This window comes from Vigna umbellata, chromosome 2, assembly GCF_029865625.1.
Source record: "Vigna umbellata cultivar VRB3 chromosome 2, Vumbellata_1.0, whole genome shotgun sequence".
NCBI lineage: Eukaryota > Viridiplantae > Streptophyta > Magnoliopsida > Fabales > Fabaceae > Vigna > Vigna umbellata.
The window spans coordinates 47,860,354-47,886,004 of NC_142166.1; the positions used below are offsets into that span (position 1 = coordinate 47,860,354).

General features: G+C 32.8%; 3 protein-coding genes across 5 annotated transcripts; all 3 read right to left on the minus strand.

Moving 5' to 3' along the window:
- Positions 1–1,277: 1,277 nt before the first annotated feature.
- LOC124840227 (LRR receptor-like serine/threonine-protein kinase ERECTA) lies at positions 1,278–8,690 on the minus strand. 2 transcript variants are annotated; one of them, XM_047316239.2, is made up of 27 exons: positions 8,236–8,690; positions 8,013–8,151; positions 7,850–7,921; positions 7,666–7,737; positions 7,497–7,568; positions 7,322–7,393; positions 7,166–7,237; positions 6,987–7,058; positions 6,815–6,886; positions 6,661–6,729; positions 6,489–6,560; positions 6,328–6,399; positions 6,135–6,206; positions 5,983–6,054; positions 5,836–5,907; positions 5,676–5,747; positions 5,374–5,445; positions 5,228–5,299; positions 5,082–5,153; positions 4,809–4,880; positions 4,351–4,419; positions 4,167–4,238; positions 3,972–4,045; positions 3,065–3,193; positions 2,650–2,997; positions 2,179–2,549; positions 1,278–1,872 (listed from the first exon to the last, which is right to left on the minus strand). In XM_047316239.2, the coding sequence occupies exons 1-27, from the start codon at positions 8,303–8,305 to the stop codon at positions 1,504–1,506; spliced, it is 2,934 nt and encodes a 977-aa protein (XP_047172195.2). In that variant the 5' UTR covers positions 8,306–8,690; the 3' UTR covers positions 1,278–1,503. The 2 variants fall into 2 exon arrangements, with proteins under 2 accessions (XP_047172195.2, XP_087963330.1); XM_088107204.1 differs by lacking the exons at positions 8,013–8,151; positions 8,236–8,690 and having other exon boundaries at positions 1,336–1,872; positions 7,666–7,706; positions 7,850–7,868.
- A 6,767-nt stretch (positions 8,691–15,457) lies between these two features.
- Positions 15,458–16,232, minus strand: LOC124840224 (putative invertase inhibitor). The gene has a single exon (XM_047316235.2). The coding sequence runs from the start codon at positions 16,145–16,147 to the stop codon at positions 15,599–15,601; it is 549 nt and encodes a 182-aa protein (XP_047172191.2). The 5' UTR covers positions 16,148–16,232; the 3' UTR covers positions 15,458–15,598.
- Positions 16,233–17,293: 1,061 nt separating this feature from the next.
- Positions 17,294–25,614, minus strand: LOC124826169 (copper-transporting ATPase PAA2, chloroplastic). Of its 2 annotated transcripts, none has more exons than XM_088107205.1 (17): positions 24,935–25,614; positions 24,734–24,811; positions 24,512–24,609; positions 24,356–24,409; positions 24,071–24,157; positions 23,355–23,519; positions 22,971–23,081; positions 22,774–22,842; positions 22,369–22,478; positions 21,933–22,038; positions 21,415–21,481; positions 20,679–20,758; positions 19,790–20,274; positions 19,268–19,442; positions 18,723–18,854; positions 18,041–18,191; positions 17,294–17,576 (listed from the first exon to the last, which is right to left on the minus strand). In XM_088107205.1, exons 1-17 carry the CDS (start codon positions 25,551–25,553, stop codon positions 17,488–17,490), a joined length of 2,676 nt encoding a protein of 891 aa, XP_087963331.1. In that variant the 5' UTR covers positions 25,554–25,614; the 3' UTR covers positions 17,294–17,487. The 2 variants fall into 2 exon arrangements, with proteins under 2 accessions (XP_087963331.1, XP_087963332.1); XM_088107206.1 differs by having other exon boundaries at positions 19,790–20,241; positions 24,935–25,613.
- Positions 25,615–25,651: the final 37 nt, after the last annotated feature.

Sequence of the window (25,651 nt, forward strand, 5' to 3'; positions counted from 1 at the left end):
AAAATTACTAAAAATATAAAATGCGAAAAAATACAATCGTAAACCATAGCACATAATAGTTTATTTATTTTTATAATAATTACCTTCAAATTTTACGAAGAATGTGCTTCTTATTATTTACAATATACTTTTACGACTTTTTGCATATTTGTATAGCTTACCCCTCAAAGCTTAGTATAAGTATTTAAATCGACTGTAAAAAAAGTCAAAGATACCTTTGACATACGATAGCGATGTATATAAACTAAATTTAATAAAGAAAAAGAGTTACAGCTTTTATAAGATTTAATTACAATACAATTTCAAGAGTAAAACAGACCGAAACAAAATGCCATTGGCATCAACGTATAAAGGAAGCAAAGGACAATTTTCATCTCTTCCTTCAGTTTTGTTTCTCCTTTGCTTTACGCTTCAATCCTTTATTAATTTTGACCTTTTACTCCACTTGTTATTGGTTTGGTAAGAGAGATAAAATCATTGAAACAAAAATTCATGCATCATTTTCAATATAGTTTTTTTATTTACTATAAAAGTACATCATCAATTCATAATTTTTTACCCGAAATAATTCGCAAAACTAATCTCTATCTTTAGAAGCTTTACTATGATTCTTGCTAATGTAATCTATGATTGAAGTGCTTTTTACATGAGTTTATTTTGTTTACATAAACATAATTGAGTTCAATTACAAAAAAAACAATACATTCTATCCTTTAAGAAAAGTTAGACGAATAACTTGCATGGAAATATCCTTCAGTATTTGACAGAATTGTCCATTAATCAAACGATAAAATAATGTAATTTAGGGTAACCCGTTCTCTTTGGCAAGGATTAGGAATAAAATGTTATAACTTATAATTAAGAAATCAAAACAGTATAAAGATTTAACTTAGGCTTCTCGAGGAAACATTCATAAGAGTATCTAGAAAAAAAATGAAATAAAAGAAAAACTGTAAAGTATAATTAATAAAAATAACGTTTTTAATTTAATTTGTGATATTTTAAAAAATTAATAAAATATAACATTTTCAATTTAATTTATATACAAAACTAATTTTAACTTGAAAGAATAAATGATTTTGTTTTCTTTCCTGATATTTCCTTTTGAAAAATAGTGATAGAAAGATGTCTCCAAATCCTTAAGCCTGAATAAAATATATTGTTGCATCATCGCTTTCCTAAGAAAGAATCAATAAGAGCCTTTAATCTTGTAATCATCAATCCTTTAAGATTACACGACGGGGACAACTTATTTGTGCAAATTGCAATGTAATCTATTGTCTTTTTTCATTAGCATAATAGTATTATCATTGAATAAAGGTAGTACAATTAGTGTAATGGAAAAAGGTAGTACAATTAGTGCAGTGTAGATAAATGTTAGGCATTACACCAAAAAATTACTGGAGTGATTTTGTTCCTAGTTTATCCAGATGGACCATATTGCATACAAAGTATTTGACATATTTCCTCTGTGGCTTAAATATACATTGATTCTTCAAGTGCTCACTCGCTGTTTTGAGATATTACTTCTCCAAATTTGAGGAAGAGTTGCGCATCAGAGGTGCTGATGGAGGGACAGTTGACCAGGTGTGGGGCTTTAAGATTGGCGTATTCATCCTTGTAGGATTGCATTTTTGCAGATGGCTGTGAATGAGGTAAAAGTACTTGCATTGGGACTGATTCTTTTGGTGGCACTAGACTCCCCAGAACGCGGGTCACCTCGTGCATTGTGGGTCTATCCACTGGTTGCTTCTTGGTGCACAAAAGGGCAAGCTGAAAAACCTTTTTTACTGCTCCCATGTCCTTGCATGTGGTACTGATATCTGGGTCAACGGTTTCCATTACAGCATCATTAGCTGTCTTGGATAAAATCTACACGAATAAAGGGACTTAGATGTTAGAATATGAAAATTATGTTAGCAAATGAGTTAGGTATATGCCATAAATTATGGACTAAGGTAACAACACCAAAGGGTAACACTACTCAGCTTATTCATGCTATATATATCATGTCTTTTAAGGTAAAATCTTGTTCAGCTATGTAGGACCATACAATGCTATGGCTTTACGTCAAATATTAGAAATATAACTTCTTTTTTGTATTTAACTATCTCAAAGCTCATGATGGGGCAAAAGAGATAACAGTCAAGAATTGTTTAAAATGAATGGAAGAGTCACCAGATGATGAAGGTTTGCTTCGTTTTCCACAGCTTTCCTCCCAGTTAGAAGCTCAAGTAATACAATACCGTAGCTATACACATCAGACTTCTCAGTGAGACGAGAAGTTCTAGCATACTCGGGGTCTATGTAGCCAATGGTGCCCATTATGTAAGTGGAAGTGTGGGACTTAGAAGGGCATAGACTCTTTGCAATGCCAAAATCGGTGAGATGGGGCTCCAAGTCTTTGTCTAGTAATATATTAGATGATTTTACATCCCTGTGAATGATACGTGGACAGCAATCATGGTGTAGATAAGCGAGCCCTTGTGCTGATCCAAGTGCTATTTTTAGACGAACATCCCAATCAAGTTTTTTCTTCTTGGTAGGTCCTGAAAAACATGTGCATGAATAAAAGCGTTGCTTGGCTTGAAAGTTTGTAGCAAAGCATGCAACACTATCAACATCTTTCAAGCAAAAGCTTCAACTTACCATGTAAAAGATCCCACAGACTTCCATTTTCCATGTAATCATAAAAGAGGAGGTTTCCAAATGGAGACAGAGAGTAGCCTTGGAGACTGACCAGATTCCTGTGCTTAATGCTGCCAACTGTCTCAAGCTCAGTCTCAAACTCTTTCAAGCATTGGGGGTAGTGGGAATACAGCTTCTTGATAGCCACTGGCTTGCAATTCTTAAGAACACATTTGTAAACTGTACTTGATGCACCATACCCAATTATATACTTCTCACTTAGGTTTTCAGTCATTCTCATTATATCATCATATACATGAAGTGCCATATTCATGTGAAGTATCACTAGCTTCGGAGGTGAGTAATTAACTGTCAAGAAGGAAAAATCAGTAGAGCATCATCTTCATTTTCTATAAGCACAGTTAAGATGAAGTACCTGGTTTGTCAAAAGATCCTTCAGGGAAAGGAGCTGGATTGTGTTGTCGGCAAGCTGCAAAGAGCACCATGAAAAGAATCACAAGGGCACCTAGAGCAATTCCTAGGATAGCTGCCTTAGACAGGTTAACTGCATCATCAAAAAACATATTAGCTCATTATGCACATACAAACTATTTAGTTCTAAATTGAATGATGTAATAGGAAGAACAAAGCGCCTTGTGTAACTTCCTCGTCAATCATCTTGAATGATTAACAGTGTCATTTTGGAAAATAAAAACAAACATGTGAAACCCAGTTTTATTCTTCAAATGCTTCTATTTTAACAAAATGCCATTACTCCCATATTATTTGTGTCCGTTTATTTCATTTAACGAAGGAAAAATTACAAAAGAGAAATATGGAAAAATTACAAAAGACAAATATGAAAGAGATATATAACAACAAAAATTACTTGAATAAAATAAACTTTGGCTTACAGACTATCTTTTTTATGTAATCAAGGGTCCAGATCACATCAGTCACAACAAAAAAATGCCCACATGGCAGGAATCTAATAAAAAAACTGTATCAGACAGAAGTAGCAACCTAGAAAACCTCAAGCACAAAACTATAAAAACAAAACATTGATGGGAAGATCTTTTAGGGGAGGAACTAGAGACTTTTAGGTGCTTATAGAACTATACAATAGAACCATACAACAGAACATAGATGGAAGGGGACATATTCCCCATCTTAGAGTTCCAACGTTAACAATCCCTTACATTACCCAACATATTCTAACAAGAATAACAACCAAAATTAACGTGGGAAGATCTTGAGGACTAGAGATTTTTTAATTACTGTAAAATCCATGAAACAAAAATATGAAGGAACAACATGGTATTATGCTAGAAAGTTCAGCTGACCTCGTTCGGTAGGGTGAGACCCTTGACAAGATGAATCCAGCCAATAGCCACAGAGACCAGGGTTTCCAATGAAACTGCAAATAAAATGCGACGTCAATCAATCAATGAATCCAAAAGAACATACTGATGGAAAGCTACATTGAGTTGAAAAATAGAAGCAATAGAGATAAAAGGTTCACCAGGAAATGGACTAACCTATCAGGAGAAAACCTGGAAAAATTGTTGCTTGTGGGAATAACACCAACTAAATTGTTGTAAGATACATTACTACAAAATTTTTAGTCAATAACCAATCTGTTGGGTAAAAGTTATATGATCTTTCCAGAGAATTATAATGCCAAATTGTTCCAAAAGTAAAATCAGAAGAGACAGAACTTACATCAAAGAAAGACTAAGGCAATTTACAAGTGAAGACAAATCCCCGGATAATTTGTTCATTTCTAGTCTCCTGTAGAATTTCAAAACAAGAGATGTGATTAAAACATGTAAGAACCGCAGCAAAATTATCACTCTATCATGATTTGTCAACTCAAATTAACAAAATAAACCCAAGAACGAGAAAATTAGTTCTGGGTCTATTCAAGCAATTAAAGAAGCTGATCTCAATACTCTATCAAATCTAATGAACATAGATTCTAAGCATAGTTTTTGAGAAATTCGTCCTAAAAGACAGCATATATTGCAACAAATTTATGTATTTCTACCATCCAATAAATCAGTAGAATTTAAGGAAGTTGGTTTACTGGCAAAAGAGATTTGCAAGTCCATAAAATATCATCAACTTATATTAACAAGAACTTATAAAACAAACATTGAATAAGGAAAAAGGGAGCTTACAAAGATATCATGTTCTGAAGCTGACTAAGTTCTTCAGGGATCAAGCCAGAGAGTTTATTATTTGAAAGGTCACTGGAGTACAGAATCGTGAAAATAGTCAGTACAAAAGCCAACCATCTTATCTACTAAGGGAGAACGGCTACATGAATATAAAAAAGTTATTTAATCAGTTAAGCAAACTGTCTGAGATATTACTTAGTAGGAATAATAGTCAGTAACAAGAACCAACAAAAGACTTTTGATGTATTTTTATCCATAAGTTGATTGACTTACATATCCATGACACTTCTTAGATTACCAAATTCTGCCGGGATAAAGCCTGTTAAATGATTTCTGCTCAGATTCCTAGCAAAATTCTTACTCACAGTCAGTGAAAAGTAACATTCAAGATTTCAAAAGTAACTTGCTAAAACACTCACAACTTCAGAAGATGTTCCAAATCACCAATGGAAGAAGGAATGGAACCAACTATATTATTATTTGATATATCCCTGGAGGAAAACATCGATTAGAAAGAAATCAGGGATATAGATATAAGAAGACATATTAAACTATTCATACTTACAGTGTATCCAAATTTCCGATCCGTGAAAGTTCAATTGGAATAGACCCTTGAAAATTGTTTGAAGAAAGATTCCTAAGGATAGCCATCACAAGGACTTGAAGGAATCAGAATTAATTAAGAAAATAAGTAATTCGTTTAACTTTGAACTGCTAAGTGTTGGCCAACTCCAGTAGGACTCTAATTAGCATTTATAGAAGTTCATGCGTACTGCCATGTTTAGGGCCAACAGAACTAATCACAGTAGAACTAATTATGCAGATAAGATGAAACATTTAGCATATTAAAGTCAAGGTAAAACTTACAGATAGGTCATACTCTCCAAGCTTTGAAAAACTGAGGGAATTGTTCCACTCATCTTATTCCCATGCACATTGCTGATATATATCATCAGAGAATCCATCACCTTAATGTAACGAAAAAAAAGTCCTTCTTACATAGTAATATACAAGGCTTACTACTTACAGGCTGTTGAGGTTTTTACATGAGCCGAGATTCTCGGGAATTGGACCCTCAAGGTTGTTATTGGCAACATTTCTGCAAGAACAATGTGTGACTGATAAAGCTACTCAACAACCAACAAAATATATAATTCATATTAACACCACTTACAAGTCAAACAGATCAGTAAGCTTTCCAAGCTCAGGCGGGATTGGTCCACTTAAAAGGTTATCATTCAATTCCCTGCACAGGAAGGTGAATCATTATAGGAAAAATTTAACCCAAGTTGCACCTGAAGTCAACTAATGACTAAAGCATATTACAAATAGTGAAGCTTTGTCATGTTGCCGAGCTCTGGGGGGATGAGACCAGTCAGCTTGTTTCCATACAAATACCTTCAAACATTACATAAATTTTATCCAATGAGTCTAAATATTTTCTGATACTTTTAATGCACACACTTAGGCACAAAATCAAACTTAAGATGTAAATTTTAAACTACTAACATGCACTCACAGTTTTTCTGTGTAGGTCAAATTTCCCAATATAGGAGGGATTGGCCCACTTAGCATGTTACAGCTCAAATCTCTGTAGGAATGTCGAAAGAGAGATTAGTAAAGAGGAAAAACATCAAGTCAACAAGGAAACTTCATAAAGTTTGTCAATCGAATACTTACAAGACAGTAATGGCTTGCATCAGACCGATAACTGATGGAATATAACCTGAGAGTTTATTGCCTTGCAATGACCTACCAAATTCAAACAAGTTTTTAGGAGCTTCTTAAATTATTAAAGTGGAAGACCACATCATTCTTTTTGAAAATATCTGACAGATAACACAATACATACAGAGTTGCTACTTGTAGGAAACCAATATTGAATGGTATCTCTCCAGATAGCTTGTTGTAAGATAAATCCCTGACATCAATAGAACATATTAAAAAGAATAGTGAAAACATGGTGAGATAAAGTCTGTGATACAGATACAGTTAGATATACATACAAGATCTCGAAAGCAGTACAATTGCCTATGTTTTCAGGAATACTGCCTGTCAAGCTATTGTTTCTCACGTCACTGCAAAATGGAAGGACGATAATAACTACTTCCCTACCACACCAAGTAAATGTATACTTTCAGGACATTAAATAAAAGGAGAGCCAGTGTAGTAACTTACAAATACCACAATCCAGTTAACTGGCATATGTCTGGAGAAAGTGAACCCGACAAATTGTTACCTCGCAAGCCACTGTCATAGGAAAATGAAACAAAAGGATTAACAGCAAGATCACATCATAGATTTCATTGCATAAGTAATTTAAATGATGGGTTTCACTAAATATACAATATACTCACATATATTGCAAAACTTCATTCCAGTATATAAGTCTTGGTATCTCACCACTGAGATTATTCTGTGCCAGGTCTCTGAAACAGAACCGATTTTCAAAAACTCTATAGATACTAAATTGATCCTTTAGACGAAAAAGAGAAAATGGAAAAATGACTTACAGAATCTTCAAGTTAGGAACCTGAGAGAGAGTTGAAGGAATTGGCCCAATGAGCTGATTATTTTTCAAGATTCTGAGAGCAGATTAAAAAAAGGGGGGGAAATACTTGTCATAACCATGGCATAGCCTAGGCAAATAAAAACCCCAATGAAAGGGAAACCCTCACAAGAACTCACAGATTTTCCAGTTGTTTCATCTTCGAAATTGAAAACGGTATATCTCCCCGAATCTCATTAAAAGAGAAATCTCTGACAACACAGTAAAAGGAAAAAGTTCCCCATTAAACATTTTCTCTCGGCAGCCAAAACTATCAATGGAATTCAGTTCTTCGGGTATGAAACATACACGTTTTTCAAAGAGGAACAGTCACCAAGCTCATCAGGTATCTGCCCAGATAAACGGTTTTCCTTGAGATCACTGTTAAACAACACATGCATACAAAAGGGCATTGGTTTACAAAGCCTCGAGTTTGAGAATTGCAAATAAAACTAAGAGCCTAAATAAAGTTAAAACATGAAGCAGTAAGTACATGGAGACCAATCTGCTAAGCCTCCCTAATGCAGGTGAAATCTCGCCTTCAAGATTCAATCCTGAAAGATTCCTGTAAGAAAAAAAAAACAAAGAAAAACGAAAAGAAGATCCTTATTGAAGCACATGATACACAACTCAACAACAAGAAGAGTGGTACTTACAGTGCAACCACATTGAAAGTGACATTTTCACAAGTAACCCCTCTCCAGACACAATAATCTGAAGAAGGTGTGTCAGTCCAGTCAAACAGAACGTTATCCACATCCCTCAACGACTTCTTCATCTCCAACAAAGTTGCTCCTTCAATTCAAACATGCACATTGAGCTCGTAAACCAGAGGAACAAAAGAAAACAAACCGTGTCCGGTTAGAGAAAAGGCCTCACCGTCGTGAGATTCCACCAAATCCAAACGAAGGAGAAGAACCGGAAGAAGGAATCCAAACCAAAACGCCATAACTGCACCAAATGCAAGAACCACGAAAGAGAAGGCTTTGAGAGGTTCAGAATAGAACTCGTTCAAATGATGTGATGGGATAACATGCTTTTTTCTGGTTTTGAAGGGTGTGTTACAGAAGAAGCAGTGCTTTGTTTTGTAATCACGTCACATCACCCTGGCACATAGACTCTCTCTCTCTCTCTCTCTCTCTCTCTCTCTGTAATACCATGCTTGCTGGGTAGAATTACTAGTTATAATACTAAAATTAATGGAGTGATGTGAAGTGAATAAATTAATGGACTAAAGTTAAAACTATCTGGCAGCGGTTCTGCTACAACCTGCAACACTGTAGCAGAGTCTCTATCTACGTACCAAGCAGGGAGGTCCAGCTTTCTCTTTCTCTTTGTTTGTTTTCTCTCTCTTAACTTAATTACACTATGTGGTGGTAGCTGTAGTGGGATCTTATTTCAGCAATTGCAAATTATACCATGGCATGGTCTTAATTGACGTGGGAAAGGGTCGTTTTCACTTTGTGTTCTTGTGTTGTGAGAGTGATGCAAGGCAATAAGGAGATCCATTTGAGATGAGATGACAGAGACACCTTTCTCTTTACCGTTCACACTTCTCTCTGCCAATCAACCAACACTTCCTCTTTCCATGATTATTTTTGAGTCTGTGTGTTTCTCTCCTTCAATGCCTTGTTGTTTATTATTTGAAAGGAGCTATCTTTCTTTGCTCTCTTTGTCAAATACTACTGCAACGTCTTTTAGATCAAAAGGGTTTGTTGCTAAATACATGCAACTCGTTAAAATTAAGGTTTTTTCATTTGTTAATGGTGAGATTATGAATGGGGAAGTGTAATTTATCTGAAAAAGAAAGGGTACGTGATCTGAGATTTAAAAGAAATCGTAGTGTTTTGTATTATAGCAACGTACAACGTAAATGATTGTATAGTTGGAACATGTAAATTATACTAAGGGGACAGTGACGTATCTGTCTATCTTAATGGCTTCTTTGATATGCAAAAATCCCATGAAAATGAACACACGAGTTTTTCTTAGATACTTAAAAATTGTGTGGGTATCCATGGCTATGAGAATAGTGTTCTTTATTTTTAGAGGTCTTGTTTTATGTTCGGAACTAAACAAGAGAACCAGAATTCAAACTTTACTTTAGGTTTGGTCGCACTGTTTTTTATGAATTGAGGACAAAAAGATATATGTAGGTTTTCTATATCTATTATTTTAAAATGCAAAAAAAAAAAGTATAGAAAATACTTATGTGATTCTCATTAAATGTGCTGAACAAATAATACAGAATAAAGTTTTTTTTGTTAATAAATGTGTTTTTTTATCTGCTGACACTTTTCTTTCTTTAAAACAGACAACATGGTAGCCAGTGATTTTTTCTAGCAATCATCAATCATAATTTGTTTTATTGCACAAGTAAAAGGCGAAAAATATTTGTGACTCACTACAATTAAATCTTAAGATAATAAATAAATAAAAATGCTATGTATAATTAAACTTTACTATTATTGAAAATTTTGAACGCAATTTTTTTTCTTGAAAAGTTAAAGAAATTAATGACCAAAAAATTAATAAATTTAAAAAAAAAATCTATCGGGTTTAAAAAAAATGTAATTTTTTTATACGGGTTAGTTTTCAACCCGGCTCATTTAAAACCCGGCTCACGGGTCAAATCTATGGTTAACCGGATTGGTTCACCAACCCACTTAATTTAATTAAATTATTTATTATTTTGTGTTTCAATATTATTAGTTAACATTTTTTTAATAGTGATAAAGAAGAAGATGTTTAAAGATAGAAAAATATTATAGATTTATTTATTCAAGATTCTAAAATTATAAATGTACAAGTGATATAAAAAATATCAACATTAAAAACTTATTTGTTTGTCTTGTGTACATGTTTTTTATTAAGTGTGGATTGTATGTTACTTTTGAGTTGTTTTTTGAGTTTAACATCATTTTCTTGTAATGTTTATTTAGATTTGAATTAAAAAAAATGAAATTTTTTTATTTAAAAGAAAACTTATAATTAAATGAACCAGTGAATCAACCCGTCAACTTGTTGTGGGTTGAGTCGAGTTTGAATTTTTTCAATTTGTTAATAAATAAGTCGAATTCGATTAGCTCGCTAAGTGACCAATATGTGATGAGTCAATATTTAACAACTCTAAATAAAAGGATGCATGTGAAAGTCACCCTATCGTGAATAAGAAAACTCTTACCCTTATTATTCAATAACTTCTTCAAAAATATTATAATAGAAAACATAGGAATTTGTTATTAAGTGTTTAAGAAAGTTTCTATAAATCCTATTAATAAAATGCTCCTACCAAGAGCGAAAAGGGTTTTTCACCATACCAGATATGAAAGCATTAATGAGTAATTTGATTTATAGGTTTATGGTTTATTTTAGTTATTATGAAACTTTTTATTTAATTAAGTTTCAGTATTTGTTGAATAACATTAATTTGGTAGTTTTTTTTTAAACTAGTGTTAATTATACTTGAAAGTGTTATGTATAAAACAAATATCATGTGTTAAAATCTTTACAATATACCATCGATCAAAATCTTCAATGTGTTATATATCAAAGAATCTCAGAATAAAAAACTATTCAAATTTTGACATATAGAAATTATACAAATTTTAACATGTAATTTGTCAAATTATACAAATATATTCCAAACATATTATATAAAAATAATTACAAAAACTAAAATAAATCATGGAACTGAATAAAATAATCAAATTATTAATTAAGTCAAGAAAGTGAAGCAAAGCAATTTTATATTCTTTTCACTTGTATTCATAAAATAAATAATTGCCGAGTAGCCTCTTGCTATTTATGGTAAATAAAAATAAATTGTTTTAGTAAAAAGATCTATCTTTGTAAGAAATTTATATTGTTTCGTACCAAGCTCAATAACTCGAATAAATCAAGAAGTTCAATCCAATATTGCCTTCAAACATTACGGATGATATAATAATGTAACTCCCTGAAATGAGAGAACATCTCACGATGTTCAAAAGATTGATAATTTTTTCTTCAAAATCAATAAGTAACGTCTGCATCTACTACACACATAGTGTAATTTACTAAAATATTATAAATAGTATAATATTTAACCAGCAAAAATATTTATTATTTAAAAGTATATTAATATAAAAATTTAATTAAGTTTTACACATATTTAAATATTTTCAAATATTTTTAACTGAGTGGTTTTTAAATTAATTATTTTATTAAATATTCAAAAAAACTATATTTTTAATTAACTATCTAATCTTTTCATCAATTAAATTGACGTGATTGTTATTTTATATTATCATTGTTTACGTATCATTCCACTTAAAACAAAAATAATTAAGTTTAAATTTTTCATAAGTTTGAATATTTTAAATTAAATTCACATTAAAAATAGTTGTTTTATTGAGTTTAAAAATTTCATATTTTTCAATTGATTTTATATTGACTGGGATTATGCGTTTAATTTTATAATATCACATAAAACAACACAAACTTTGACAATAAAAAAAATTATAATGTATGATTAGTAAAGATATATTTACTTGACTTGTAGTATAAGAATGTGTTTGCTTATAGGTATTTTTCTAATTAACACTTTGTTCAGTTAAATAGAAGTTGATTTGGGAGAAAGTGATTTAATGGATTTGAGAGGAATTGAAGGTAAATTTTTTGTTGTTTATTTAAGTTGTTTTGGAAGTAAATTTTTTTAATCTGTCACATCAATTAAATCCTACACTGATTCTCACAAACTAAACAAAAAAATAATTACTTTCAAATCCTCTTAAATTCATTCAATCACTCTCTTCTAAATCTATTTAAACGAACAAAACCTAAAAAAATTTATTAAAATGATGTTCAGTTTGAAATAATTGAAAGTGAGTCAAGTTGTTGATGAATTGTGAAATAGAGGGATTTTTTAATTGTGTGATATGCTATTATTTGAAGGGATTTAATGCTAAATATCATTTTCGTCCTTATAATTTTCATAATTCCACCATTTTGACATTGAGAACGTGAGAACATCAACTTCTGTAATCGATTGTGTGAAGGGTATAACTAATTTGAATCCATAACTCATTCTAATGGTTGACAAAACTGATTCTACATTCACCTAGAACCCATTCCAGACAGTGTATTACAATGTCATTAATCAATTAAAAATATATATTTTTAAAGTTTAAATAACATATTTTGGCTTTACTTAAATAATATTTTTATTTTATTTTATATTTTTTTAATTTTAATTTATTTTATCTATAAAGATGTTATTAATAAATATCATTTTATATGATTTTTATCACTAACAATATTTTGATAATATTTAATTTCTATCTATTAAAACATTATTTTATTTATTACATAAGATAAATCTTACTAAGTTTACTTCTAAATTCATCTAAATCACATCTAAATTCTTAAAAAATAACAGTATACAATTTCTTTTCAAATATTCTCAAATTCATCTAATCTCTCCCCCTTAAATCATTTATCTCAAATGAACTTACTTAATATTTACATAGATATCAGGTAAAAAAATGATTTTTTTACATATTTAAAACGCATTTATATATGTAAAAATAATGTTACATAAACCTATAAAGTCTTAAAAATAGGTTAAATATCTGTTTTTATCAACACATACTTAATATAAATAAATTTCCAAAAAACATTTATTATCATTTTTCTATTTTGCATCACTTCAAATTTCAATCTGCTTGTAAATTTAAAGTTTTAGAAGTTAGGTCCGACAAAAGTTCGTTGAATTATTAACTCACTTGTATAAAATTATACTAGTAATTTTTTGATTAACTTTCTCGTCTACTTATACATTGTTGTATGGTAATTATACAAGAGAATGTTATAACTTTGTTGTGTGGTAATTATATTAGAGAATGTTACAACTTCGTGAAATAAGTTTAAATAATTGTAAAAGTTAAAGTAACGTATATATTGTTGAGTATTATGTGAATACAATAATGATATTTTAAGAACATTTTCTTATAACAATGTGTCATTTTATAATTAATTTAAAATTATTTTATAATTAATAATAATAATTATAAATAACATTAATCAAATCTGGTTATGCTTTGTGAATATACTTCGTACATGATATTAATAAAATAAGTGAGTTAAACGTATTAATAATTTAATTTGAAATATTTGAATGGATGAAGTTGCGTTGCCTGAGAGGAAATAAAGTTACTGTATTAACCTTGGGAATTGGAAAGTGGTTTCTACTTTTATCCTAAGTAACATCATCAATGATGATGATTCGTGTTGCACTTCCTTTGGTGTTATGTTAAATAGGACAGGTCCCACCCCACTACCTTCTATTTTCGTAAATAGGACCACACTCCCTTCTTTTTCATTTCTACTATCCCTACTTTATTTACAAACTAATTACATCTTAAAACCACCTTTTCTTCCTATCTCAACATCAAACCTTCTCATTTTATTTAATTTTACCGGAATATTCAGAGCAAAATTTATATCAAATCACAATATAAAAAAAAACAATTTATAAATCACTGTTCATATCTACTACACCATTCAAAATTTAATACTTCGTATTTTGAAATTTATAAATACTACCTACTAGATTTTGTGATTGTAAGGCTTCGTGTAATGTAGTATACTAGAAAAAAAAATAGAAATTATTATTTTTTAATAAAATAAAAATGTATAAGAAAAAAAATCCACTCAAATATGTCTATGCATCCAAAAGATACCACTTTTTTAAGGGAATACGTTTGTTTATATATAGATAATCTTATAAATTATGTTCCAATTTATTAATTTGATCGTATACTTTGTCAGTTAATTAATTATACTTTACGAGTCTTGTCGCTTTAATATTTTCTTGCACATAATTTATTTTTTTTTATTTTAAGCGTTTCATCATTGTTATATTTTGATTATGCAGCAGAGTGTTGACTGGTTAAAAAACTGGTTTTATCAACTAAAAACGCCATTTTTGTAGCAAACACAAAGATAAGATGTGTCAAATTAAAAAATACAATCAACGAAATGCATGGAAATATTGGATAGCGCGATTTATAGTACAGAATTAAAATTTGGTGGTAAATTATTTAAAAATTTAAATGACAAAAAATTACATCAAATTATAATAGTTACGTGATAAAATGTGTTATTAATGCATCATTTAAATATCTTGAATCTCGTATTTGTTGTTTTATTATATAAATAATATTATAATAGTAATAGGAGAGAAATAATTTAATAATATTAACAATAAAGATGATTGAAAATTTGAGTATTCTTATAAATTATTCTTCTAGATAGAAATATATTATTCAACTATAAATTATTGTGCTATTCGGAACCACTACATCATATATAATAATAATAATAATAATAAAAAAAAAGAAGCAATAGTATTATGTGTTCTATGAACTGGTTCCAAAATAGGTCATGCTTCTGATTTAGGAATAATCCTATATCCATCTCTCATCACCAAGATTATTGGGTCCTCATGCTGCCCAGTTCCTGTTTCTGAGTTAATGACACAACTTCAAAAAAAAAAAAAAAAAAACTTCTTTCTTCCTTGCTTCTTTTGGCTACACACAAACTTATCGTTAGAAAGATAACACCTTCCCCTACCTTTATTCTAAATAATGTTATCTGTAAAATAAAAGAGAAACAGAGAAGTTGACGATATGATATAGATAAAAAGATTATATAAATTGTCACGTGAGTATCACAAATTTTTAGTTAGTATATTTCCTCTGATATCTTTTCGTTGATAAAAATATATAGTTAAGGTTTTATAAATATTAAAACATATTTTTAAATTTTTATAATTTATTATAATGTAACAAAAATAAACACTAAATAATTTATTTTATTTTATTTTGTTGACGAGTAAGTGAAAATATGATTTTTAAATCATTTGACACTGGTAATTTATCATTTTACAGTATGTTTATTTTGCTACTACGTATTCTAGTTAATTTACTTTTATCTATTTGGTTTTAAAAGTATAATATGTCTTACACTAATTTTGTTTAAAATAATAAATTGACGTGTATATTGTATAAGATGTTGTTCTAAGATAATAGGGGTGCCTTATTCTAGCATAGTATGTGTGGGCGCCTTCACTCGCTAGTTAAATGTCTCCTTCACCAACCTAACTAAAAGCTGAACCACCTTGTCGAGCAAAAAATCTAGGATTTGCAAAACGTGGAGACAAAAAGACAGAAACATAGGATTGAGAGATGGTAAGTAGCATCTAAGATTGAACGCCCATCATTCTCTTGTTGATGGCGACGGCAATGTTGCAGAGTTGGCGAAAGCTTACACTCCTTCTGGAGAGAATGTCATCGTCTCCGGGGATGGAATCGTCGCATGTGTCGATTGCAGCCAGGGCTGCCTTCATCCACAATAGGGCATCTCTCTTATCGTCGGACAAAACGGAAGCAATAGTGTCTTGAATTTGACTTTCTGCATCCAACAGATTCTCCTTGCAATCAGCCAGCCCCTGTTGTATTGCCGGTTCCAAGTTCGGGTCATCGATCATCTTCTTCGCGTCCACTAATATGCCGCTGGCGTTTTCCGCCGCGGCCTTCAGCGTTATTATTGCCAGGTCCTTTAGGGTGGCTTCTGGGCTGCTTGGATCCGTCGAAAGCACCTTCATGCACAATTCATCGTTTCCCCTTGTCTTGCACACATTTTTTATTAGCTCTTTGCCTCGCATTTCTGCAGCACCGGCTTCGTGATGCGCTACGATAACACACATGCACGTGGCCAATAGCCAGAAGAAATTTCCTTTGCTTCCCATTTTCTTTTGCTTTGCTTCCCCTCCCACGTTACAACGCTTTCGGTTTATAATCTCAAATATGTTTGTTACAATGCCACGGTAGAGGTAGCGATGCGCTGCGCCTCTGTTTCTTATGGCTAAATTCAGGACCTTTTCTATTTCTTTGTTGTCGTTTTATTACCACACATTTTGCTTTTTCTTAATGCACCCCGGACTTAGCCCAGTTAACGGGCTTTTAGGTTTACTTCTTGTGGGGGCCCATTTAGCACTCCACATTTCACAAATATAATAAGAAATCAAATTCTAACCTCGTTTATTCAGATTAATATTAGCTACAACTGTCCTAGTAAATAAATAAAAAAAATCTATAAGAGGATGGAAAAGTGAGTGATTATTGCATTTGTATCAAGTAATTTGCGGATGATTGGAATGAGGGAATTTATGGGATGTAGAACAGAGATTGAAGAGAAAGATAACTCAATCGAAATAAAATTACCATTTCGGCTGGCATGGCTATGCTCTGCTCGTGAAGAAGTTCCCTTGAGAAAGAAGTCCTTTAAAAAATAACTATTTCAAGTAAAAATATTTTACAATAATTAAAATAAAAATCTTATATAGATAAATACTAGAAAACATATAACAAAATACGTTCATTTTACAAATATTTCAAGTATATATAGGTATAATTAACTAATTCAATAGTTTAGTTCATCTAAAAGTCGTTGAATATTTCACAACTATTAGAAATAATATAAACTTACAATATATACAAATGATATAAATTTTAAAATACAGTCTTGTAAAATTAAGTTGAATTTAAAATTTATTCTTTTATAATCTAAAAACGAATTTATTATGTAAGTATGTTTAAGTCTTATAAGTAAACTTTATAAAATTAAGTTAATTTTAAATTATATTTTATAGTAAAATTTATGAATCCAAGAAAAATATTCCGATAACGAATATCCAAATATCTCTTGTTTTATTTCTTCTTGTCATATAAAGATATTGAATCTGAGAAAGAAAACAAAAACACACATATTGAAATATGCAGAAGCTTTCTCCTCTCGTATTAAAGTATACAAATTTCTTTCTTAGTGAACGAGTATATGACATTAGACTCTGTTTAAATTTTCGTTAATGCCTCATTCATTATTGTTAAAAGAATAATAAGAAAGATATTTTTTACGTTGTCATTCACTGAGAATATAAGTATTTATTACAATGTTTTTTCTGCAATTTATTAAAATATACACTCTAATCTTTTATAAGATACAAATATATTACAGGTTTGGGCTAAAATACTCTATGCTAGCTTATTTAAGCATATGTGCCGGAATGGGAATAACTGGTGTCAAGAGTTAGCCCTTTCTAGGGATCGGAGACCCATGAAGCTGCAGAAGCAGTGAGTTGCCAACCACGAAGATGGAGCTCAGGGCCATCAGTCCTCCTGTGAATAAATGTTAAGGGTGACAAACACCATACGCAGAAAGAAAGAACCTATTTCTTTTATTCATGAAAAAAAAATACTGTCTTTCTTCCTAATTATGAATATTCTTTTGAAATTCTTCCATCTCTTCTAATAAAATTACATTTTAATGGTTCCTTGATTATTTATTGATCAAAATACATTAATAATTTTCGTATAAATAAGAAAATGTCACCAATTGGCTCTCTTCGATGAAGACTAGACAATTGAAGAGTTTAAGTTTGAAAAGTTAAAATTCTACTACTATTATTCATTTTTTCATACATTAATTACTTAAAGATAATTTTTAAATTCTTAGAATTATAAACAACTTCAATGCTACTAATTAAATTAATTATACTCCTTAATAAGTGTGGATTAATTATAACTTCTTGAATAGCCGGAGGAAATGTATGAGAAGAATGGAGTGGTAGAATGCTGTTTACCTGAAAGTGACGGTGTCATAGCGAAGTCAAATTGGGGAAGTAATACACCGGCAGCAATGGGAATGGCAACAACATTATAGGCGACCGCCCAAGACAAATTTTGGTACACTTTTGTCATTGTTGCCTGTGCTAGGTCGAGCGCATCGACAACCTGCCATTGTTAGAAAATGAAAGGTGATATAAAATTTTGAAATTTGAGTTTCACCACAATCCGTTCTATTTTGTTCTGTTCTCTCCCCTAATAAAAGTTAGCAGGCTAAACACAAGAAATTACTCCATTCATAAAAAAAAAATCTATAACGTTACATCACTGTGGTACGAAACAGATGATTGTTTAAGCAGGTCACTTGTATCATGGTGCAAAAGTTCAAAGCAATGAAAAAACATTTAGACTTGCCACAACTGATGAAAATTTCAAGTATTAAAAAGAGAGCAACATCTTGGGATGCATTATGCCATCATCATTGTTGTATCAAACAAAAGAATGCTTTAAGCAGATTACTTGTATTATCGTGTAAATTGAAAGCATTGAAAAAAGTATTAAGAATTGCCACAAGCAATGAAAATTTCAAATATTTCAAAATTTCACCATCTTCCATCCATTTGGGCAAAAATAAAAAAGATCAATAGCTTGGGGATTGCATATAGGTGAAACAAAATTTGGGGCATAAAAATAACATACTTGTGAAATTTTGTTCCCTAGAAGTATAATAGATGCTGCATCCGAGGCAGCATTCTCTTGAGCTTCATTCTGCAGAGCAATCCCAACATCAGCTACAGCCAAAGAGGGTGCATCATTTATCCCATCACCTACCTTAGAGAAGGGGAGAGAAAAACTGTTAGTAAAAATGTCATTTTTCTGGTCGTTGGTAGATGGATGCAATAGTTGAGAGGAATTCCACAGCCTGATGCTTTAAAAAGAATTTTGGTATGGAGCTGTTCCATAGCATGTTCTTCAATTAATAGCAACCATAAATATCTTAACTTCGAAAACAAAAAACAAAATCAAAATCCAATTGTTTATAGCTAGGTATGATACTAATACGTGCTAAATTTAAGACCAACCTCAGTATCATATTATAAACTCGGTGCATATTTACCTTGGGTTTTGACCCTAGCTCTCTATTGAACTTAAGGCCAATACCCAAGATGAAGAAAATTACAAAGAAAGAGAAGGTGTGAGGGGGAGAGAACTTGGTTAAGTACAGCTATCATCACTAAACATACCATCGCAACATGATGTCCGGCAGCTTTTAGAGAGGAAATGAACCTAGATTTCTGTTGTGGAGACAAAGATGCTTTGACAAAATCATTTTCAATTCCAACTGTATCTGCTACTGTTGCAACTGCTTCTTCCCTGTCTCCTGACAAGAGTACCGTTTTAATCCCCTTCTGCTTGAGCCTTCCAATAAATGCAACAAAGTCAGCCGGAAAATGCACACATGGAATTCATAAAACTAGATAAAGATTTGAATTGGCAAATACTTCTTCCAATGAATGCAGGAAATATATTAAATTCAGTATATGTCATACATTACAGTGGGTTAGAAAATGGTGTAGCGCTATGCTAGTATTGAGCTTGAAATGAATGCTAAGCTTGTAGAACAAAAATAAAACTGCCATTTTTTTCTGAAGAAAGTGAAGTGAATCAACTTCGCATTTGGTCAGAAGCAGCACTAGTATTATTTTCCTATAATGAGTTGTGTTGGGTAGAATATTCTGAGGATACATACGGCAAAATAAACTTACCTCATCACAGTAGATTCAGCATCTTCACGCACAGTGTCAGCTATGGCAATAGCACCAATGATGCCTTCTCCTTCACGTCCAACATAGACAACAGTTTTCGAATACTTAGAAGATGCTGTATTTGATGAATGATTCATCAAACTATGTTCCAGATTTGTCAGATCGGACGGATTTACTTTTGTTTGGAAGCGTTCATGAACCCATTCCAAAGATCCAACTGCAATCAAATGCCCATCTACTTCTGCTAATGTACCAAAACCTGGTTCTACTAACTGTCTCTTGGTGACAGGAAGGATCAACTCCAATGACTCAGCTTTATTGATAATAGCCTTTGCTATTGGGTGAGATGCAGTCTTCTCCACTGCAGCAGCAATCCGAAGAATTTCAGACTCTCCATAATGGATAGAGCCTATGGCCGACACAACTGGTTTTCCTTTCGTCAGGGTTCCTGTCTGAAAGCACAGTGCTAGTAAATCTTCTTCCTTCTATTTATTTTCATGAGAAATTATAGCCGGTCAAAAAAGTTAGAGTAGTGCATGGATTAGTTTTTTTTTTTTTTCTTTCAAAGTAATTCATTTTTGTTCATTATTTATTTATACCATATATCTGTTTTACATCACAGTACATTATATTATAAGCTCCCATTACACAGTATCAATAAAGCAGAACATAAGGAATCACTAACTCATATTTTTTTGAGTTTTCTGTCTCGATGTGAAATTTGGTATGCGCAAAACAAGCTTAATAATGTTTTCTTTTAGACATTCATCCTGCTAAAGTCATTAATACATAAATATATGCATGTTACCTTACCATATAAATGTTTCTATATGGTGAATGGGGAGGATTGGGGAAAGACGAATAATACTGTCTATGAATACTGAACTACCTTGTCTAGAGCAATATAGTTTATTCTAGCCAAGCGTTCCAGCACATCCCCTCCCCTAATAAGAAGTCCTTTTCTTGCTCCTGGTCATTGTCAACACGTGCCTAACGTGAGAGTTAGTTACAAAAAGACCAAAGATACTAAAACTACCTTACTAGTTTGCTACGCAGCGAGTTTTACACAGTAAAAGTCAACAAAGTCAAGTGCATAAGAAAAACTAGGTAAGACACCTTATCCCAATCCTGATTAAGACATGGTTACTTTTTAACGCAATAGTTTTGTGTCTTCATCGTTAATAGATATTTATAGAACCAGCAGTTGACCAAGAGTGGTAAATAATTACATGAAAGAACAGAAAATATATGAAAGAAATATTTCTTCTGTCTCAATAATTGTCGTGGTAGGTTTATTTACATAAACCAACATTAATTCATTAATAGTTTTTTGTTGTCCATCATTAGTATTAATAGGAGAGTATAAATGAAAAACAAAGTGATTAATATTTTTATTACTCGGTGCCAATCAATTTTCAAGGAAAAGAAAGTTGAAAACCTTGGTATCAGATAAAATGAATCAATAATATTTGAGCAATGACGAATGCTATCATCATGGGTCTAAAGTGAATCTCAACCGATAGTAAACGGAGTTAAGTTGCAACTATAAATGCACTGTACTGTTCAATTGGCTTCACCTTGCAGTTGTCTAAGTTTACTATATACAGAAAGCAAAAGCATCGTACCAAGTGAGGTGCCAACCAGGATTGCTGTGGGCGTAGCAAGACCCAATGCACAAGGACAAGAAACAACCTACAAAATTGGGACAAAGATTATTTTTAAATAAACTCATAAGCAATTACAAACACCAATATTTCGTCCTGCCTGAAAATTTTCTTTTATCAGGAGCAATTCCGTATACTCGTTTTCATGACTCTACTTTTTTTCTTCCTCTTTATCCACAATGTTGCAATCAGTTCCTGATAGACATGCTCACAACTACTAGCTTACGTCACCAAATTTTAGAGTTGATTAATGTGAAGAGTCCAAATCAAAGACTGTTTGCAACTCTGAAGACTCATAAACAACATGCAAGATTTTGTCAAGAACGTCCTAACCAATAACAGATGCATGCAGAAAGCCAGCAAAAAGGGGGTGCTTCATAGGAGATATTGAAAGAAAAGTGAATAAGGACACGCCAAAAATTTTAGTTGCAAACTTGAAGCACCAACTACAAGGAAACCTAGAGTTTAGAATGGCTCACCAAAACATCTACAGATAGTTTTAAACTCAAAAGCAAAGGATCTCCTTCTGGGCCCGCAATATCATTGAGCAACACATCAGGAAATATCTGTGATCCAAAAAAATACCTGGAGATAAATGCAAGAACTTTGTCAAAGATAAGGCTCAAGATGAACTGTATACATTAAGTCTTTTACTCGGGAATGTTAAATGTGCATGACAATCATAAATCTTGCAAGATTCTAAGAACAGACACTGATGTTGGCATGGGACACAAAAGGACACAACTTTATCTAGTCTAAATGTCAGGGAGAGCCACATAGGCTGGATAACAAATAACATCAATATGCCATAGTAAATTAATAATAGCTATGACAAACCCCACTACCATTTGGGATCGGTGGGGCAAATCCAAAAATTATCAACTAAAAAACTTGCATGGAAACATAAGTACTTACCAAAAAGCAAATGTTGCTGCTGACAGAGTCATTACACTGTATACAAATGGCCCTGCTATTGAATCTGCAAGCCTTTGTACAGGTGCTTCACGTGATTGAGCCTCCTCAACCTAAATTTCCCAAGACAAAGATGTAATATTGCAGAAACTCTACAATTGTTTGATTTCCACATATGTCAAATCAATGGACTTATCAACAATGCTAGCTCAGAATTTTCCAAAAAACATTAAATGAAGCAAAGCAATTATACGATGTGTTCAGCACCACATTGTCCTATAAAATTATAACAATTAGGAATGCATGAAATTGAATTTTCAATTCAGCAAAAAACTGAAAAACATGATCATATCATTTAAATGATACAGCATCTTATCACCAAGCCATTACAGAAGATGAGATACTAACCATGCGTACAATCTTCGATATCACAGTGTTGGAACCAGTTGAAGAAGCTTCAATCCTTAAAGGACCATCCTGAAACAGGAATTTGTTTGGTCTAAGAAACAGATCAACAAGTTTGTTCGTAAACAAAGGTAGACGAACTGAAATCACTCGTGTGCCTCATGTGAATTCAGTGAGACAACACAAAGTTAAAGACTGACCCAATTTATAGTTCCTGCTGAAACTGTGAGGCCTTTCTCCTTAAATACAGGAAGTGATTCCCCTGTAAGCATGGATTCATCTACAACACTTCTTCCTGAAATAACCTTTCCCTGACCGGGCATTTGTTTAGTTAGCAAGCAATACCACATGAACCAAATTTTAGGAATAAATATTTGAATGAATGTTTTCATAACAATGTTATTATTATAGGACATTGTTGGCATATTAGGCACATCCTAGTAATTGAGCATTTGGTCCTAGAGACTACAAATTTAATGCAATGATATGTGTGCACTCTCACCAATTCAGGTACCACAAAATTAACTTCATGCTTTGTTTTATTTAAGATAAACAGAATACCAATAGAAATCAGAAAGGCTTACATCTATAGGAATAGTTTCTCCAGGCAACACCAACACGGAATCACCTACTCGAATATCATCAGTTGGGACTTCAACACAAATTGCATCAGAGCAAAGCACAGTGTCAGTAGAAGGAGAACCTTCTGTTGAAGTAATCACAAGTCTTGACTGAGTAGATATAAGTGACTGGAAAAACATTCACCACAGCGTAATCATGTAAGATAAAAAAATTAAACTGAAAGGAAAATATTACAATAAAGAAATGCCATTCATACCAGTAAAACTATAATTTGATGCTTAATTTTCATATAAGCCACTTTATCTTATGACTAAAGTTCCAGTTCTTGGATTTTTCATTTTTCTCAGGAATAATAATTGATCAGAACTGGAAGTGGAAGTTGAAACAGGATTGGATTTTAAACGGAGAACCAACAAAATGCCTCCTCTTTGCCGTAACCTACGGAGGCCATTTAATCACTATAAGGAACATATTCATAAATCAAAATTCTGTTCCAACGGAATGTTAATGAATTCAGTTCCAATGATATTGAAGTAGTTGGCTTCCAAATTCTGAAGTCTCAGGTTGATGATGTATTACTAACAGAACTCTACAAATTGTCTAATAATTTGTTCTTGGAAAACACATTATTGATTCCAGATAGCAAATAACCAGGTTATATAAATATTATTTTACTGAATGTTAGCAGATGAAAGAGGTGAATCACACTGTAACTTACAAGCAGTTCATTCATATCGCTAGATGCCTGGATCCTTGCCTTTTCCTCCAGAGAACGTCCCAGAAGCACGAAACCAAGAAGCATGACCTGCACGCTAAAAGATTCAATACTCACATGAGGAGCTTATACACACATGAACGTAAGAAGTATGAACAAGAAAATAAATAACATATTTTACAAAGGTGAGAGGTTATTAAATTAAACAAGACCCTAAAGTCAAGATAGAACAAGGTGGCAGATTTTCCAATGACAAATATCAGGGCAGATAAAAGTAGAGAAAGTCACCGGTTCATCAAAGAAGGATGCATCCCATGCTAGGCTGGGGTTAAGTAGCGGGATCTACAGCAAAGACAAGTTCGAATTAATGACACATTGAACAAAATCAGAAATTCTATTGTCTAGTAACTTAACCGAACGCTCAAATTCCAGATAGAATCTCACGGAACTAATGATGAATGCGGCTATAGAACCAAATCCCACGAGAGAGTTCATGTTAGGCGACCCCTTCTTAAACGCATTTAGGCCATCAAAGAGTAACTCTGAAACATTTTCATGAATCACACACAGTAAGAAAATAGTAGAACTACGAATGCACGACTCTCCTACATACTTCAAGAGAAGGTGCTGCTATGTATCAACAAGGGAAAAGAAAGAATAATTAACCTCGTCCTGGTCCCAATAGAGCCCCCAAAGCTAAACCACCCTTCACGTACGAACTATGAAGAATCTCCCAAAGCGATCCTGCAAATAGAAAGTAAGTTCAAAGACTAGAAGACGGCGTTTACAAGTTGCGCTCCCCACTCGACTTATTTGCGTTTAAGCGAATTTGTAGCAGATAGAACTTTGCATGGTCTCGAGTACTACCATGAGCAATGTGGATCCCCAGAGAGTGAAAGATATGCGAAGCGTGCGACCCGCAACACAATGCGACCAATGTCCAAGCGAACGCGACGCGGCTTCGACTCTTGGCGACCAATTCCTCCTTCTTCTTCACCAATTCCTTCCACTTCATCACGTTTTCCGTCACTCCCGAACTCGACGCTCTCCGCTTCGTCGGAAATCCGCAGTCACTCAGTCTCCGTGCGAGGCTCTCGGCGACGCTCGCCGGTTCCTCCTCGATACGGCGCAGATTAACGGCGGCAGTCTCGGTCAGCATGTTGACCACGACAGAGTCAACTCGTTCGTCAGCGGACAGGATGTTTTTGACTCGGGAGACGCACGCACCGCACATCATGCCGGTGACGTCAAGCAGAACCGGCGAGTCTTTTTTCTCTCTCTGGACTCCGATAAGAACTGATTCAGCTGAGCCAATCTCGGTCCGGAAGGAGCTGGATACTGCGAATGATGGACGGAGAATCTCATGGCGGTGGCGGTTGCGACGTCGTTTGATCGGAGATATGAATTGGACAGGATGGTTGGGCGTGTAATTGAAGCAGAGCTTGGGTTGCGACGTGAGAGGAAATCTGAAGAGACGAGTAGCCATAATCCGAGAGAGAAGAAGTTGTGAACCACCAATTTTTCATGTTACCTGCTAATTTCGCACGTTAGAGCCTTCGTTGAATATTAAAAACATCGCCAATC

Bases quoted from the DNA above. Each gene is read 5' to 3' on its own strand.
- LOC124840227 (XM_047316239.2), bottom strand. From the start codon at position 8,305: ATGGCGTTTTGGTTTGGATTCCTTCTTCCGGTTCTTCTCCTTCGTTTG. The intron at 6,561-6,660 runs GTATGTATTGTG...TGAATTTGGTAG, and splicing joins TTCCTACAAGTAGCAACTCT to GTCATTGCAAGGCAATAAAC. The intron at 6,400-6,488 runs GTAAGTATTCGA...ACATTCCTACAG, and splicing joins ATGCAAGCCATTACTGTCTT to AGATTTGAGCTGTAACATGC.
- LOC124840224 (XM_047316235.2), bottom strand. From the start codon at position 16,147: ATGGGAAGCAAAGGAAATTTCTTCTGGCTATTGGCCACGTGCATGTGT.
- LOC124826169 (XM_088107205.1), bottom strand. From the start codon at position 25,553: ATGGCTACTCGTCTCTTCAGATTTCCTCTCACGTCGCAACCCAAGCTC. The intron at 22,479-22,773 runs GTTAGTATCTCA...TGGGAAATTTAG, and splicing joins TATCGAAGATTGTACGCATG to GTTGAGGAGGCTCAATCACG. The intron at 20,275-20,678 runs GTAGTTCAGTAT...GAAAATAAATAG, and splicing joins ACTATATTGCTCTAGACAAG to AAGGAAGAAGATTTACTAGC.